The following is an 18,234-nucleotide window of genomic DNA, read 5'->3' on the forward strand; positions in this document are numbered from 1 at the left end:
ATCTTTTAAAAAGAAGGTCAGGCTGGGCTTGATAGCACACATCCATAATCTCAGCACTTGGGAGGTAGAAGCAGGTAAATCTCTGTGAGTTTGAAACCAGCCTAGTCTCCACAGTGTATTCTAGGACAGTCAGGGTTACATAATGAGACCCTGTCTCCAAAAAAAAGAAAGTCAGAGGAATGAATTAATTAGTTTGAGGTTCAGAGCAACATTGCTTTGAGAAACATGGTTTAACAGAGACATTTGCGTCACCAGTGGCTATGTTGGAAAACGAAGAGGCCTTGGTTGCTGCTCTGTGCTCTGAGAACCTTTATTGTGTCTTATTTTTCATTGGAAGGTGAGAATCACTGGGTCTTGGACACTATTCGTAATTCTTCAGGTTTTTGCCTGTAGCAATTTTAGAGTTTGAGGTCTTATATTAAAATCTTTAATCAGATGGATTTTTGCAGATTAGAGATACAAATATTAATTTTTCCTTGTACCGTTTGTTGAAGAAGCTGTCTTTTCCAATGTATGCATTTGACACGTTGGTCAAGATTCAGTGACTGTGCCTGTGTGTGTTTATTTCTGGGTTCTCCACTCTGTTCCACAAGTGTTTACATTTACATGTCTGGGGTTTTGTTTGTTTTGATTTTTGGTTTTTTGAGAGAGTCACACTGTGCAGCCCTGGTTGCTATGTGGACTAGGCTGGCTTCAAATTCACAAAGATCTGCTTGCCTCTGCCTTCAGAGTGCTGGGATTAAAGATGTGAGGCACCATTTCTGGCTAAAAATAGCTTTTCGTGTTTTCATTCCTAGCCAGGCATGGTGGCGCACGCCTGTAGTCCCTGCCTCAAGAGGATTGCTCTGAGTACAGATCAGCCTCCATTACAGAGTAAGACTCTGCTTCAAAAAAAAAAAATCAAAGTTATTCAATCAATTAATTAGCTAATCAATCAAACACTCATTTACTTATTCAGCCAACAAATATTTACTGTGCCTATATTTAGTGTTGGATGTGGGAATTTATTAATGAGCAGGACTGATAGAGGCCCTCCTAGAGCATCCAGGCTAGCAGGAGGGCACAGCTGCTTCTGTGAGGCTTGACTGGTAACTCCAGAGCTGTGCTAAGTGCTCTCAGGAAGCAGAAGACGCTGGGGGGGGGGGGGTGAAGACGCAGGTGAATGCGGTCTGCCAAGGGAACAGGGCAGCCTTGAGAGGACAAGCTGTTTAGATGCTCAGCGTGGGAGGAGGTGGCGGGCGGACGGATGTCAGTGAAGAGCAGATACAGACCCTGAGCTCTCTGTGCTGGAGGAACTGAAGGACAGGGGTCTGGCCAGAGTGGGACGAGGAGGCCTGGGGTCTGATGGAGCCAATTCTGGAGCTCTGGAGACAGCTTTGAAGGGAGCAGTCCTCAGATTTGCATCTGTTGGGGCTCCCCTTGGCAACTGAGTGGGTGTTGTGGTCAGGTTGTGATGTAATTTCAATGGGGGCCCGGAAGAAGTGGTCATTTCCAACGAGACTAGGGGGGTAGAATGCCGTGAGTTGGTTAGGTGTAGGTGGGCTTGGAGAGCGGGCTCTGCAGTGTGCCTTGCAGCTCCAGGCATGAACATCTGGTGGCCTTCCAGAGGCCAGCTCCGAGACAGGAACTTCTTTTGAGACATGTTAATTTTGAGGTTCTTGCCCACTGTCTTAAATTAGCATTTTATTTACAAGAATATGGAAAAGCCATTAGTAACCCCCCCCCCCACACACACAGAGTATTTGGACATTGGTCATAATTTTTTAATGTTTCTTGAAGTAATTTCATGATACACTCCAGGCTGGCCTCAAACTCGAGATCCCTTGCTTCAGCCTCCTGAGTACTGGGATTAGACTCCCATGGAGGGAGGGCTAGAAAAGAAAAAGAGAAAAAAAGAGAAGATGAAATTCATTGGGGAGTGGGGGGCCTGATGTATGCACCAGTAATCCCAGCACTTAGGAGGTAGAGACAAGAGAATCCGAAGTCTGGGAGGCCATCCTCGACTACATAGTGAATTGGACCAAGCCTGAGTTACGAGGGAGTTCATCGAAACAGCGAGATCAGGATCTCATCTCTAAAACCAGCTGTCATGTGATCATTGGAGGGCCTGGAAGGCAAAGAGGAGGTTGCGTTCTCCCCAGCTCTGAGCATCCTTAAGGCAGGGACTTCTTGCCTTTTCTTCACTAGTTCGGAGCGCAGTATGACCCACAGAAGGTGTTTGGCACACCCGTGGGTGGTGTGGAGTATGGTGCTGGACGTTGGTTAGCTACAGACCTGTTTGGTTGTGCTTGTCATTCATTTACCTTTGGAAATACCCTTTTTCTCCAAGTTAATACATAAAGGCTAAAACTTTTCTCAAGTTCAAAGTTGTTCATAGAGAATTAGCGCAGTGGATCAGTCATTCATGTGAGCAGGTTTTTCTTCAGGGTGTGTCATCTTCCACCTGCATTGTAGCCTGGCTGTTCTCACCTAAGAGAAGGAGACCAGGATGAGCTCTGTGTGAATTCAAAGTTTTTTAGTGAACCACATAGACCCTACTACAAGTCTAAAGAGGCGGTCCCGAGCTGAGTCTGAGTGAGAAGGGATGTAGCTGTGATGGCCGTTAACAAGCATGACTTGATACGGATTTTTTTTTTTTTCTAAGACAGGGTTTCTCTGTGTAACAGCCTTGGCTGTCCTGGAACTCGCTTTGTAGACCAGGCTGGCCTGGAACTCACAGAGATCTGCCTGCCTCTGCCTCTGCTGGGATTAAAGGTGTGCGCCACCATGCCTGGCTGAGGATCTAAGCTTTTAATGAGGCTAGGACAAGTTGTGTCACGATGGTCACCTTTGATAGGGGAGCAGAGGCCTTGGGCTTACAGAAGCAGAATAGTGCAGGTTAGCAAAAGTTCCTCCAGGTACTGGACATGCCTGAGGGTCAGCCTGACCTCAGTTTTAGCCCGGGGTCGGGTCAGGATTTGGCAAGTATGTTTTTCTCACTTCACCTGAACCTTAGAACAAGAGGACAGCAGTCCCTGCAAGCCATCGTGCTCACGTGTGATGCTGACATGCCAGTGAACCAGACCTTGTAATAATTACACTTCGGCTTTCCTGTTAGTTCTGGAACCTGGAATTGGTGGCTCTTCCTTGCACCTCTGTGGATCTTACTTTGTGTTGATTTACAGTGTTGCCTTTTAGATTTCACACACTGGTCAATTGAAAACCAGTACTTTGACACAGAGATGGAATTGCCATTAGGAAACCCCTGTGATAACTTACTTGACAAGTTAAGCTTTGCAGCAGAGGCAGGAGGATCACAAGTTCAAAGGCCAACCCCGGGCGACATAGCAAGAGACCCTCTTTCAAAAAGCTAGGGACTGAGCTGAGTGTGGGGGCGCACACCTTTCACCCCAGCACTCGGGAGGCAGAGGCGGGAGGATCTGCAGCCTGGGCTACAGAGTGAGTTCGGGGTCAGCCAGCAGGATTAAAGGATTAAAGGATTAAAGACATAGAAACCTGACTTAAAAAGCCAAAAAGCCAGGGCCTGAGGCTGACGCGGCAGGGCACTTGCCCAGCGTGCACAAGGCTATGGAGGGTTTGCCGTGCGCTGCTTGTTCTTTGATTTTGTTTGTTCTTGTTTTCTGTTATTTATTTATCTGTGGGTGTGTGTGATGAGGGATGCTCGGGTACCACGCTAATGAGTGGAGGACAATTGCAGGAGTTGGTTCTCTTCTCCACAGTGTGGGTCCAGCAGATTGGACTCGGTTCCTCAGGCTTGGTGGTGAACACCTTTACCTGCTGAGCCTTCTCATGGGTCTTACTTTTGTTTGTTTGCTGTTGTTTTATTGTGGAATTTTTTGTTGTTTGTTTGTTTTGAGGCAGGATCTACAGCCCAGACTGGTCTGAAACTCATGGTAGCCTAAGTGGGCCTAGGACCATTGAAAATTCTCCTGCCTCAGTCTCCAGAGTGCTGGGATTATAAACATTAATCACCATGCACAGCTTTATTATTATTATTATTGTATTATATTGCACTTCTGGTTTTTTGAGACGAGGTCTTACTATGTAGCTCTGGCTAGCCTGGAATTCACTATGAAGACCAGGCTGGCCTAGAACTCACATAGATCTGCCTGCCCCTGCCTCTGGAATGCTAGGATTAAAGACATGCACCACAATACCCAGCTCCTCCTAGCTTTGATTTTTAAGGTGGGATCTCATTATGTAGACCAGGCTGACCTAGAACCGGCATTTCAGACATGTACCATTAAGCCTGCCTCCTAATCAGTTTAAAAGAAAGTTCTTATTCTTACAACGTGGTCTTTCTAAATGCGGTTTAGACTGTCAAAACCTTGTATGGGTCAAGACTCAAATGCAAAGCATGCCTCATGTTAACATCTTGCTCCCATAAATATGGAAAAAATGACAACAGAGTTAAGGCATGTCTTAAAATCCAGGATGTCCATCAGTAGCCATTTGGATGATGGTTAATCCCATCCCAAGGAACCCCAAGATCATCCAGATTAGTTGTTGTGTTGCATGCACTGTAAAGAGGAGAGCTAGCCACTGGACTATGCCCTGAGGTGTACAAACGTCTTGAGTTGTTAGGGCTCTGTGCTGCAGACCACACCTCCACCTCCACTCCATCTCTCCTCATAGTACTAGTCTGGGCAAATAACAACCTGGCCTGGAAGAGGTCAGAGTCAAGGCAGCATGGCATATTACCATACCAGAGAAAGCAGCTAACACCTATCTATGTCCCAGACCAGACCCCATCTGCTAGAGCTCTGAGACTTGGCCCCTCGTCTGCCTGCAGGAGCCCTCGGTGGAGGCGGAAGAGGCTCATGCGTGTGATAGCTCATCCTGTGTGGATGAGTTTCTGCGGCAACTCAGGCGTTTGCCTTGTCTTGCGCCTCTGCAGCCCTGGCCTGAAAGCTTAGGCCTGGCCCCTTTGCGCTCTGTTCTCTGCTGTGTTCAGAACCAGCCTGAATTGATCCCAGTTCTCTTTTCCTTTCCTTCCATGGTGCACACCCCAGGAAGTCCTATGAGTTTGAAGACTTGCTGCAGTCTTCCTCTGAGAGCAGCAGGGTGGACTGGTACGCACAGACCAAGCTGGGGCTCACGCGCACTTTATCGGAAGAGAACGTCTACGAAGACATTCTAGGTAAGAGGCCAAAGTGTGGGTAGAGGGCTGTGGGTGGGAGTCTGTCTGGGACGAAGTGAGAGTTGAAATGGAGGTTCTGCTGGAAACACACGTGCATGCACTTGAAGACAGATGTGCAGGCACCGTGTGAGAAAGCAGCGGGTCGGCAGGCCGGGAGAGTGAGCCTCAGTGGGCTGAAGGAGAGAGGCACAGCTGAGCGGGCAACCGGGTGATCCAGGAAACACGGAGCCTCAAGGTCCAGGGTGGACTCCTGTCTCCGCTGGTTGTTTGGCGACACAAGGGCTCAGGATTTGAGATCTCCGTCTGTCTAATGATGATGCTGGCCCCCTTGCAAGTTGCTCAGGGGTTGGTGAGAATCCAAAAGACTTGGTTCCCAACAGCCTTTCCTTCAGTATCGGCTGTGGAGTGAGGACACTGGAGGCCAGCATGCTCTTTCAGATGACACGAGAGTGTGACTCCAACAATGATGTCTGTGGCTGGAAGAGTAGCCTTGGTGGAGCTCCGAGACTCCTCAGCTTCCAAAGCTTGTTTCAGAGTTCAGTAATCTTCAGGGGATAGTTCCACTTCGGCTAGGCCTGAGCTCATCAGACCTGATGGCTTGTGATGGCCGAAGAAGTGAGCTGGCACACGAGCAGTGCTGCGTGGAAGCCCGCAGGCCAGTGTCTCCAGCTCTGCCACGTGGCCGTCCCTGTGGCCCATGACAGAGCCACCAACTCGAGCAGTTCTGGAGGTACTGGGAGAAGTCGGGGTGCTGGCCACACTGATGAAGGTGTTGGAGTCTCATACGAGGAACCAGAGGGTCCACTTGTACCCTGGGTCTTTAAGCATCACTTAGGAGCTGCTGTCCCAGAAAACCCAGAACTAGAGCTGTTTCGCCCAGAACTGGCAGGAATGAGAGAAAAACCAGGCAGATGTAGAAGAACATAATAAATGAGAGGCTGGAGAGATGGCTCAGAGGTAAAGAGCACCGGCTGCTCCTCCAGAGGTCCTGAGTTCAATTCCCAGCAACCACATGGTGGCTCACAACCATCTGTAATGAGATCTGGTGCCCTCTTCCAGCCTGCTGGAATACATACATGCAGGCAGAACACTGAATGCATAATAAATAAATCTTAAAAAATAAAACAAAATTTGCTTGGTATGAACCATCTCAGGAGAAGTGTGCAGAATAGGATTCTTCTCAGCTGGAAAGACACTGAAAACTAGTTTTATATCTTGTGTAGTATATAGTCTCTTCTACAGATAGTATAAAACTTTAACATGTTAAAGTCACTCATCACACTTTAGCTGTTGCAAACACGTAGACTCGTGAACAAAAACTCAGAATACCTTGAAAACAGAAAAAGAGCTGGTGAGAGCGAGAAGCCCACAGGTATTTGCACATGAGGGGGAGATAGGGTATTTGCACACAGACGTCACACGTGGGATCACCAGTACCAGAAACGCCTCTGAAAGGAGACAGCGCAGGAGGCCGGGAGGGCTTGTCAGCGCAGTTTGAACCAGTGTCAGGGTGGGTGCCCACCCTTGCGATGATACGGCAAAGGTACTTTAGGGGAATCTGCAACCCGAACTGGCTTCACCTTTCTTCTCTCATGATGGTTTTGTTCTCAGCAGGGTTTCCGGCCATCCCCAGGAAGGCTGCTACCAGCTCCCTGGGACCCATGCTTTCCTCTGTAGAACCAGAGCCTGGGGCCTGCAAGTCCCAGCAGAAGTCCTGAGTCACTCTGGCCAGACCAGCTTCTGTCTGTGTTCCTTTTTAGTGACTTTGAATAGTTGCCTTAGGCCTGGGCTCTCAGCCCTTCTGAACTTGCCTCTGAGGCAGGGTCCAGGCCCCACAGAGCAGCAAGTCCTGAAACTGGGAACAGAGTTTATTTGTCGCAGCTACAAGTGGGGAGATGGGGAGTTACCCCTTCGTGAGAATCAGGATCTGCTGCTACGAGGAAGGCCTGGCCAGTAAAACAACACACATCCCACAAGGACTCACAGGGTGGAGGCCAGGGTGCTGGCCTTGGTGCTCTCTGCAAAAGTTCGGGGGCTTGAGAGAGGGCACAGCAGTGAAGAGCTCTGGCTGCTATCGCCAGAGACGTGGGTTCAGTTCCCAGCACCCTCATGGAGGCTCACAGCCGCGTGTAACTCCAATTCCAGGGGATTTGACACCCTCTTCGGGGCTTCTCAGGCTTCAGCCACACACAATACATGGATAATATGTGCAGGCAAAACACCATTCACATAAAATAAAATCTTTTAAAAAGAGAAAAAAAGACAAAGTTCTAACATCTCTAACCCATTTTGCCATTGATCCCAGATCCACCCATGAAGGAAAATCCTTACGAGGATATCGAATTGCATGGCCGCTGCCTGGGCAAGAAGTGTGTCCTGACCTTCCCTGGATCTCCCACCTCGTCCATCCCGGACACTTCCACCAAGGTACCTCGGGCACTCTGGAGTTCTTCCCGTTCAGCCGTCTGTCTCACTCAGCAGCCCTCTCCACAGAGCTCCCTAAAACACCTTTGGGTTTCTAACTCAGGACCCTCTCCGAAGTCCGTCACTAAAAAGCCATGCATTCTGACTGTCCCGAGCCAGGTGTGATGGATCCCACCCGCAGCATCAACACCAGAGCCACGGCAGGAGAACTGCTGCTCAAAGTTCAGGGTCAGCCTGGCTGACGTAGTAAGTTCCAGAGTAGCCTAAGAAAAGAAAATCCTGAGCGTAAATAAACAAGTACAGAAAGGCATCCTGATGAGATATAAGGAAAAAAGATAGAGTGGAGAACTGGTTTGTATAGTGTACTACCTGCCATCTGTGTACATTTTGTTTGTTTGTTTGTTTTTTCAAGATAGGGTTTCTCTGTGTAGTTTTGGTGCCTGTCCTGGATCTTGATCTGTAGACCAGGCTGGCCTCGAACTCAAAGAAATCCTCCTGGCTCTGCCTCCCAAGTACTGGGATTAAAGGCATGTGCCACCACCACCCGGCTCTGTGTACATTTTTTAAAGGTTTTTTTTTTTTTTTTTTTTTTTTTTTTTTTTTTACTTGTCAGATGTGGTGGCGCACGCTCTTATTCCCAGCCCTCAGGAGGCAGAGGCAGACAAACCTTTGTGAGTCTGAAGACAGCCTGGTCTACATAGTAAATTCCAGCTACACAGTGAGCCCCTGTCTTTTAAAACAACAACAACAACAAGTGCTTATTTATTTTTTATGTATATGTATGTGAGTTTATGTGTATCACATGTGTGCAGGAGCCCTTCGAGGCCACAAGAGAGCATCAGATCCTGGAACTTGAGTAATAGATGGTTGCCAGCCACCATGTGGGTGCTCAGAACTGAACCCAGGTCTTCTATAAGAGCTCCAAATCACTGAGCAATCTCTCCAGACCCTGTGACTATTTTTTAACTTAAAGAATATATGTATTTTTGTAAGCTCACATTTGTTTGTACATGTGCAGAATATTTCTGTGAGGGAACCTAGAATGTAGAAGTGCATATGCAAATACCTCAGTGGTGGTATTTTGGTATCTGAGTACCCAGAGGTCAAGACTCCAAGATTTACTTCCCGTTACAGAAGATCCTTTTGAACTCTTTAGGGGATTTGTTGTTGAAGAAAGTAAATGAAGGGAGACCAAATTTAAGCTGCAAATGTCACTCAAATTCCATTGTCAGGGTTTTGTTTCCAGCCTGAGAAAGCAGCTGTATGCCTGTGGCCCCCAGGGCAGGTCAGCATTTGCTGGAGGGTGGGGTGGTCTTCACAGGGCATGCGTTCTACACCTGGTGTCAGACAGAGACACTTCCAGCCACAGACTTCTAGAAGAATCAGAGGCATAACCTGTTGTTAAGGGTGAAGCTTACAGGCCCATGTGAGCTGCTCAGGATTTGCCTGAACCAGCTAACTGTCGCATGGAGAAGACTGTTGTCATGAGGAATGCGTGATAACCAGTAATTAGCAGTTTCTACTTGCCTTGGAAACGTGTTTGTGTTCACATTGGAATATGGATGTGTCTGGCATTTAGACACTTTTCCTGGAGCGACCAGCCTGACTTAGAAAAACAAAATCAGGGCAAAGGACATGAACCAGTGGGGGACTGCACACGAGCCCCTGGTTCAGTCCCCAATGCCCGGGAAGAAACTTGGCAAAATGGCTCACACCTGTGATCCCAGGACTTGGGAGGCTGAGGTCATCTTTATCTATGTAATGAGTTCAAGGCCAGCCTGGAACACATGAGACCCTGTCTCCCAAAAAGAGGGGATGGGGTGGGGGGTGCTGTGGGTTATAGCTTAATCTATAAAATGCTTGTCATGCAAGAATGAGGACTGAGTTCAACCCCTGGAACCCATGTACAACAGCTGGGTGTAGAGATATGTGTTTATAATCCCAGCTCTGGAGAGGCAGAGAGGCCCATTGGCCATCTGAACTAGAGAGTTCTAGGCCAGTGAGAGACCCTGTCTCTAAAAGAAAGGAAGGAAGGAGGAAAGAAAGGAAAGAAGGAAAAGAATAGGTGGATGATGTCTAAGGAACACCAGAGGTTGGCCTGTGGCCTCCGCACATGTGTGGACATATGTGCATGTGAACCCACACACACAAACACAAAAGAAGGAAAAGAGCAGTCATACCCACTCGGCTTCTCACATCCTCCGTGGCCCTCCACCTTCTGAGCAGGCAGCTGCTCCCTCGTACCACAAAGTGAAGGCTGAGTAGTCCTTCCTGTCCCTGCTGGGCTGGGCAAATCTGGAGCCTGTGCTCCCAACCACAACAGCCAGACTAGGGTGGTAGTGATGCCAGTCAAGTTTTCTGTCCAGATGTGGTTGTCCTGGATAGCAGTGTGCCCTGGCCAGTGCCCCGGACATGACAGGCTGTTAGGGCCTGTGCAGCGTCACTGGGCCCTGCATCTTATGTCCACAACTCTGCTGTCACATCTGGGTGTCTGGTCTGTGCCCCCGTTCTGAGGGACAGCTGCAGACTTTGCCGCTTCCTCCAGTTAGCTCATCAGCTATTCATTGAGCATCTGCCACATCTGGGCTGCATCTGGGAAATTAGAAGTAGCTGAGGCAGCCCCTCTGGGTTGAACTCCTCTACCAGCCTCAGAAAGCTCTCTGCCGTCTTTGGGATGTTCGTTTAATTAACTCCTGTCTGGTCCCAGTGGAAAGGGGGGGACAGTTGGACAAAGTCTCCTTGGAAAAGAGCAGATGTGCAGCCGGCACAGATGCTGCGGTCTGTGAACCCAAAATGGTGTGTGTGTCTCTTATATAACCATCCGCACTACAGCACAAGGAATGTGGCCACAACTCAAAAAGACATTGTGTGGGTGTGTGGGTGGAGTATGTTCCCAGAGTATGTTCTCGTGTGTGGGTGCGTGGATGCACTGCATATGTGCCTGCACATGTGCATGGAAAGGTCTGAAGTTGACAGCGGGTATCTCCTTCAGTCATTTTCCACTTTATTTAGTGAGTGAGAGTCTTACTCAATCTGGAGCTTTGCCCTCTGGCTAGCCAGCTTGCCCAGGAAGTCCCATCACTGCCTCCTGAGTGCTGGGCTTCCAGGTGTGCCATCACATCTGCCCAGCTGTTGGTGTGAGTGCTGGGGTCTGGACTCTCTCCAGCCTCTGTTGTTTGTTTGAGATGGGGGTCGGGTCTCACTCTGTAGCCCTGGCTGACCTCAAATTTTAAATCTCCTGCACCAGCTCCCTGAGTGTTGTGATTATACAGATGTGCCACTACAACTGTCAAAGACCAATTTTTTTTTCTTTCTTTCTTTTTTAAATTATACTCATGATATTAATCACATTTGTGGTATTCATAGATTACATTTGCAGTATTCATTCAAATATATATATATAATTTTAAATGTCGAATGTCATTTCTTGAAGGGGGTAGGAGGTCTTAATTACAGGCTTACAGCACAATGGGAGGACCCCAGAGGGCAGAAGTTCGCTACTGATGTTTTACAATCTTGCATCTAAGCTGTTAATGCCCATTATTCAGGATACACAGACAAGGAATTTCCCTTAAGCATTCAGGAGGATGGAACCTGGCAGGGAATTAGCATTGGGAGGATATCAAGGTCAAGGTCTGAAAGCAAGGCAACAGTTACCCAAAACAGGGGGGGGGGGGGCAGGGCCCTGCAGGTCCCCCTTTTATTAAGAAATGAGCTTCTGACTTGGGTTGCGTGGGACGTCAGCAGGTCACCTTACCCATCCTGGAGACGCCTGCCCAGGCTACACAGGTGCTCTGTCTTAGGTTGGTGAGTGCCCCCCAGGCATTACCCGTCTCTGAATACTCATTATCATACCGGCTCAATAGTGTGTGAGCTGCATAGTTAATTGCTGCCAAAGATCTCAAAGTGGCACTGGGCTTGCAATCTGTGTGTTCGATACAGAAAAGACCAACAGAGGAAGGACCAATTTTTATATCAGAGAAAGATGTGCTAACTGGAGATAGTTCTTTTCCTCTTTTTTTTTTTAAAAAAAATATTGTGACACCCATTTATCCAGAAAGAGCTAGTGATCTCAGCTTCAGTCCATGTCATCTCCCTCTGAGGAGACTCGGGGCTTCTTTCCACCGCCTTCTCATCAAGATTTCACATGCCAGGACCCATCACAGCCTCCTGCAACAACTCAAGAGGCTTGAACAGGAAGTCAGACTTCAGGCCCAGATCGTTCTTGTCTACTTCTCAGACACTACAGGTTCCCTGCGGTGCCCAGTGAATCCAGTGCCTATGCGATTAGAAACATGTGCCACGGGGACACGGCTGCTGAACTAGAGACAGTGTGCCGCGGGGACACGGCCGCTGGACTAGAGACAGTGTGCCACGGGGACACGGCCGCTGGACTAGAGACAGTGTGCCGCGGGGACACGGCTGCTGGACTAGAGACAGTGTGCCACGGGGACACGGCCGCTGGACTAGAGACAGTGTGCCGCGGGGACACGGCCGCTGAACTAGAGACAGTGTGCCGCGGGGACACGGCCGCTGGACTAGAGACAGTGTGCCACGGGGACACGGCCGCTGGACTAGAGACTGTGTGCCACGGGGACACGGCCGCTGGACTAGAGACAGTGTGCCACGGGGACACGGCTGCCTGCAGGAGACAGTGTGCCACGGGGACACGGCTGCAGGACTAGAGACTGTGTGCCACGGGGACACGGCTGCTGGACTAGAGACTGTGTGCCACGGGGACACGGCCGCTGGACTAGAGACAGTGTGCCACGGGGACACAGCTGCTGGACTAGAGACAGTGCCACGGGGACATGGCTGCTGGACTAGAGACAGTGTGCCACGGGGACACGGCCGCTGGACTAGAGACAGTGTGCCACGGGGACACGGCTGCTGGACTAGAGACAGTGTGTCACGGGGACACGGCCGCTGGACTAGAGACAGTGCCACGGGGACATGGCTGCTGGACTAGAGACAGTGTGCCACGGGGACGGGGCTGCTGGACTAGAGACAGTGTGCCGCGGGGACATGGCTGCCTGCAGGAGACAGTGTGCCACGGGGACACGGCCGCTGGACTAGAGACAGTGTGCCACGGGGACGGGGCTGCTGGACTAGAGACAGTGTGCCACGGGGACACGGCCGCTGGACTAGAGACAGTGTGCCACGGGGACACGGCTGCTGGACTAGAGACTGTGCCATGGGGACACGGCCGCTGGACTAGAGACAGTATGCCACGGGGACACGGCCACGGGACTGGAGACAGTGTGCCACGGGGACACGGCCGCTGGACTAGAGACAGTGTGCCACGGGGACACGGCCGCTGGACTAGAGACAGTGTGCCACGGGGACACGGCTGCTGGTTTAGAGACAGTGTGTCACGGGGACACGGCTGCTGGACTAGAGACAGTGTGGCACGGGGACACGGCTGCTGGTTTAGAGACAGTGTGCCACGGGGACACGGCTGCTGGTTTAGAGACAGTGTGTCACGGGGACACGGCTGCTGGACTAGAGACAGTGTGGCACGGGGACACGGCTGCTGGTTTAGAGACAGTGTGCCACGGGGACACGGCCGCTGGACTAGAGACAGTGTGCCACAGGGACACGGCCACTGGACTAGAGACAGTGTGTCACGGGGACACGGCCGCTGGACTAGAGACTGGGCCATGGGGACACGGCCGCTGGACTAGAGACTGGGCCATGGGGACACGGCCGCTGGACTAGAGACTGTGTCACGGGGACACGGCCGCTGGACTAGAGACAGTGTGCCATGGGGACACGGCCGCTGGACCAGAGACAGTGTGCCACGGGGACACGGCCGCTGGACTAGAGACTGTGTGCCACGGGGACACGGCCGCTGGACTAGAGACAGTGTGCCACGGGGACACGGCCGCTGGACTAGAGACAGTGTGCCACGGGGACACGGCCGCTGGACTAGAGACAGTGCCACGGGGACACGGCTGCTGGACTAGAGACAGTGTGCCACGGGGACACGGCTGCTGGACTAGAGACAGTGTGCCACGGGGACACGGCTGCTGGACTAGAGACTGTGTGCCACGGGGACACGGCCGCTGGACTAGAGACAGTGTGCCACGGGGACATGGCTGCTGGACTAGAGACAGTGCCACGGGGACACGGCCGCTGGACTAGAGACAGTGTGCCACGGGGACACGGCTGCCTGCAGGAGACAGGTGGGAATGGGCACTATGCAGGTTAGTGTGAGGTGTCCCTATCAACACTAGACTCTGCTGGATAACAGAGAAAAAATAAACAACACCTTTAAGGCCCGCCAGTGGCCTCCGTTTCATGCTACAGTTAGGGTTTGGCCAGTTTGACCCTACTGCCAGTTGCTGGTTTTTATGAATGAAGCTGTGTAAGATTTTTATGAATGAAGCTGTATTGCCCTACTCAGTCCTTTGTACATTGCATATGATGCATGTGGACTTGGCATGGCTGAGAAGCTGCAGCAGCATGGCCCCACTGCTGTACATACTATCTGACTTTGAAGAAAAACTTGACTGGCTCCTACTAAGTCTAAGACTCACACCCTTGCTTCCAAAAGCCTCAGCAAACAGACATCTTCATATGGTACCACTTCTCCCAAGTAGCCTCAGGGCCCTCGGAGCCCTGGTAAAGACTCCGGGCCAGAATTTGCTTCTTCCTACTGAGCCTCAGACTATGCTGAATGCTTGAGAGGCGCGCACACACACACACACACACACACACACACACACACACACACACACACACACGTCCTGCTGTCTTCTCTTTTATCAAACAAGAAGCTACTCAAGTCCACTCCTCGAAGCTCCCTGGACCCTTCTCCCATCAGTGACACCAGGAGATGTAGCATGGATGCAGCCTGCACACAGCTTCTGCCAAGCTCCTTGCATGCTATCTACAGCTGAGTACCATATTTTGGTTGATTTTCTTCTCAGATCTTTTCATGGGTCAAATCTGTAAGCAAACACTGACCCAGTGTAAATCTTGAATGAAAACAGATACCCGCTGGTTGCCAGCCGTTATATAGATTTCAGTGCCATGAGGGCATTAGGGCGTCTTCTTGGACTTCATTGCGGTGGAATTAGGCTGCTGAGAAGCCTGCTTTCTGTGCCAAGGTGATAAAGATGCCCACACTGGTCACAGCAGGTCAGCTCTCCACTGTTGGAAGCTTCCTGTACTAAGCAATTCCTTGCCCCTTGTAGACCTATGATGAATGGGAGAACCGACCACGGAGCAGACAGGAGTCTCTGTTCCTGGAAATTTTGAAAAAGAAGGAGCTCTGAAGTTGTAAATACATCCGACTTGGAACTAAGTGAGACTGGGAAACTCAGTGGAACACAGTAGGCCTATTCTGTGAGTGCTTAAGATACGGTAGATGTGGCTTTGTAAATTGATTGAGAAAGAAAGACTCATTCATGAAATGGAATAGGGATAAGTTAGCTTGGAGGGAAATGATTTAGATTAGCATACCATGAAGTAAATTACTGAAGGATTAATGAATAAACTATGTTCAAAAACAAACCAAGAAAATCCAGACAAAAATAGAATTCAGTATTTATTAAACATGTAACAAGAGATAAATTTTCTTTTTTTTTCCTAAATTTTTTTCATGTATTCATTTGTACATGGGTGTGTACGTATGCACCACAGCAAGCATGTGGAGGTCAGAAGAGTCTGCGTGGGTTGGTTCTCTCCTTCTACCATGTGGGACCCAGGGGTCAAACTCAGGTCCTCCAGCTTGGCAGCAAGCGTCGCCCACCTGCTGAGCCATCTCACCAGCCCAGGAGATAGATTCTCTAGGTAAAGACTGAGGAAGTCAGAGGGCTGGAGAGGTGACTGAATGGATAAGCACACTTACCTTCTCTTGTAGAGGACTGGAGTTTGACTGCCAGTACCCATGTCAGGCTGTTCACAATGACCTGCAATTCCAGCTGCAAAGGAATATGCTGTGCCTATCTTACCTCCATGCAGTTTGCTGGTTTCGACTCTCACTGGGAGTGTGTGGAAGTTACTTCCCCTCACAGTCTCGCCTACAAAGTGAATTAGCAAGTAATTTTACTTTTGCTAGTTTTTGAGTGAAAAATGTTTCCTTGGTGGACTTGGAATTCCCTCTTCTTTTTGGAGAAAGCTGAGATTCTTTCACAGATCTGGGAATGATTACACTCCCACTTTGTGACCAGTCTTATCTTTTATATTTTTTGTTGGTTTGAGTGGACTTGCACTCATCAACTTGCTGTGTTTATCAGGAAAATGGATTCTTTTCTGGGTTATGAACTGTAAATTTCATTTGTTTGAGACAGAGTCTCATGCAGCCCTGACGGGCGTCAGACTTGCTGTGCCGCCGAGGAGGGCCTTGCACGTCTGGTCCTCTCAAGTGCTAGAATTACATCCGTGCACGACCATGCCAGAAGTCAAGTTCATTTTTATTTTGGGGGGTACTGAAGATCAAACTTGTCGTCTTGCACGTGCTGGGCAAGTCCACTGAACTACATCTACTGCTGATTGGTAAACTTTTAAAATAAGTTCTTTATTTACCTTTTGATTTGAAAGAGACTTGTTTAGAAATGAAATCCTGGATTGGGGCTCTAGCTCATTAGTAGAGTGTCTGTCAGCGTAAGGCCCTCGATTCAAAGGCCAATACTACAAATTAAAAAAAAGATACTGATGTCCAGAGGGATGAAACTTCCTATAGAGCAGGCCCTTGGCAAGCCAGCCCTCAGGGTCACAGCCAGTTTAGTCCTATAATTTTACAAGGACATGTGCCTTTTATCATCAAGCCTCATCTGTAAAGCCAGAGTGGAGGCAGGTGGCTTCTCACCTGTCTGAAAGAGATTGCATTAGATTTACATCTTTGTCACATAAATTTCTCACAACTGGATGGTAGCACAGCATGGTTAACATAGCAAACCCCAGGTACCCTGGAAACTCAACCCAGCCTGCTCAGTTCCCTGTCTCCACACTGAGATCTCCCACCCAGCCCAGCCTGCTCAGTTCCCTGTCTCCACACTGAGATCTCCCACCCAGCCCAGCCTGCTCAGTTCCCCGTCTCCACACTGAGATCTCCCACCCAGCCCAGCCTGCTCAGTTCCCCGTCTCTGCACTGAGATCTCCCACCCAGCCCAGCCTGCTCAGTTCCCCGTCTCTGCACTGAGATCTCCCACCCAGCCCAGCCTGCTCAGTTCCCTGTCTCTGCACTGAGATCTCCCACCTCGACCCTTTTGTTTGGACTCAACGCCTCTCTCCTTTCTCACACAGCCATCCTTGTCCAAATCTGCATTTTTCCGGCAAAATTCAGAGAGAAGAAACTTCAAACTGCTGGACACTAGGAAGCTGAGTCGGGATGGAAGCGGATCCCCTGTGAGAACCAGCCCGCCCTCTACACCTAGCAGCCCGGATGAAACTTTCTTTAACCTTGGAGACCTACAGAATGGCAGGAAGAAAAAAAAGATCCCCAGGGTAACACATACTTCAGTTTTGGAGGTGCGGGGTGCGCCCCCACTTCTCTGTAGAGGAAGTTGAGGACAGATTGTATGCGGTCCCCTGCTTCCCGTGTCCCTGTGTGACGGGGGACACAGTAAAGTCAGTGGACTAGGATATGTGGGTCATCGTCTTCTCGGTTCTTACCGCGATCCAGTGTTCTTCCCCTTAGCCATTCTCTCCCGCCTCCTTAACTAACCTTTCGATTCCAAACAGTCTTTTCCTGTGTGTGTGTGTGTGTGTGTGTGTGTGAGAGAGAGAGAGAGAGAGAGAGGGGGGGGGGAGGCAGGGAGGGAGGGACGAACACTGAGCACGAGTTTCACACTTGGCTAGGGAAGAGCTCTACCATTGAGCTATAGGCTATATCCCCAACTCTTTTTTTTTTTTTTTTTTTTTTTTTTTTTTTTTTCTTTTGAGACAGGGTCTTGCTAAGTTACTCAGTAGCTAGCTTACTGCTAGGAGCTAGTGATCCATTTGGGAGAGCTGGTCAAGATGAGAAGGATTGGGTAGAGGCTTGACAGTCTCTCTCTCTCTCTCCCTCTCTCCTTCCCTCCCTCCCTCCCTCCCTCCCTCTTCTTCCCCCCCCTCTCTCTCACACACACACACACATACACACACCCCAGGACCTCTACTGCTCCTATTCTTCCCAATGCATAAAAAAAGTCTGGTAAAATTTAATTACTTTATGTGTGAGTGTTTTGCCTGTGGGTAATGTGTGCTTTATGCATGCCTGGTATCCGCAGAGGCCAGCAGAAGGCATTAGATCTTCTAGACCTGGAAGTCCAGCTGGCCGTGAGCCGCCATGTGGGTGCTGGGAATTGAACACTGGTCCTCTACAAGGGCAGCCAACATTGACCACTGACCCACCCCTCTAGTCCCAGGTTCCACACTTTGAGGCTATTTGATTTGCCTCAACTGCGCATGGTAGATTTCCTCTCCCTCCCACACCCCAGGGTAACCTGGAGGCTGCCCCTGTGGGAAGGGAAAGTGGAGCATGCCCTCAGGGGCTCTGCTGAAGGTGCCTTTCAGTAATGGCTCCTGTTGAGTGGCTCCCCTGGGGAACACAACTGGAGATGAAGGACACCTGGGGACCATGGAAGATCTACCATGGCAGCCTAGAACGTTAAAGCAAGAGACTTTTGAGATAACCTGATCCCTCGTCTTGTAGATGAGGACATCAGATAAGAGGGGTCAAA

The 18,234-nt window shown here is 49.9% G+C and overlaps 1 protein-coding gene across 2 annotated transcripts in view; it reads left to right on the forward strand.

Moving 5' to 3' along the window:
- LOC114706818 (DENN domain-containing protein 2A) overlaps positions 1-18,234 on the forward strand; it is a 90,634-nt gene that overhangs the window by 41,016 nt on the left and 31,384 nt on the right. For both annotated transcript variants that reach the window (XM_028889311.2, XM_037203628.1), the window contains exons 4-6: positions 5,013-5,140; positions 7,446-7,567; positions 16,817-17,017. In XM_028889311.2, coding sequence (XP_028745144.2) covers positions 5,013-5,140; positions 7,446-7,567; positions 16,817-17,017 — 451 coding nt within the window. The remainder of the gene's footprint in view (positions 1-5,012; positions 5,141-7,445; positions 7,568-16,816; positions 17,018-18,234) is intronic.

This window comes from Peromyscus leucopus, chromosome 3, assembly GCF_004664715.2.
Source record: "Peromyscus leucopus breed LL Stock chromosome 3, UCI_PerLeu_2.1, whole genome shotgun sequence".
Lineage (NCBI taxonomy): Eukaryota > Metazoa > Chordata > Mammalia > Rodentia > Cricetidae > Peromyscus > Peromyscus leucopus.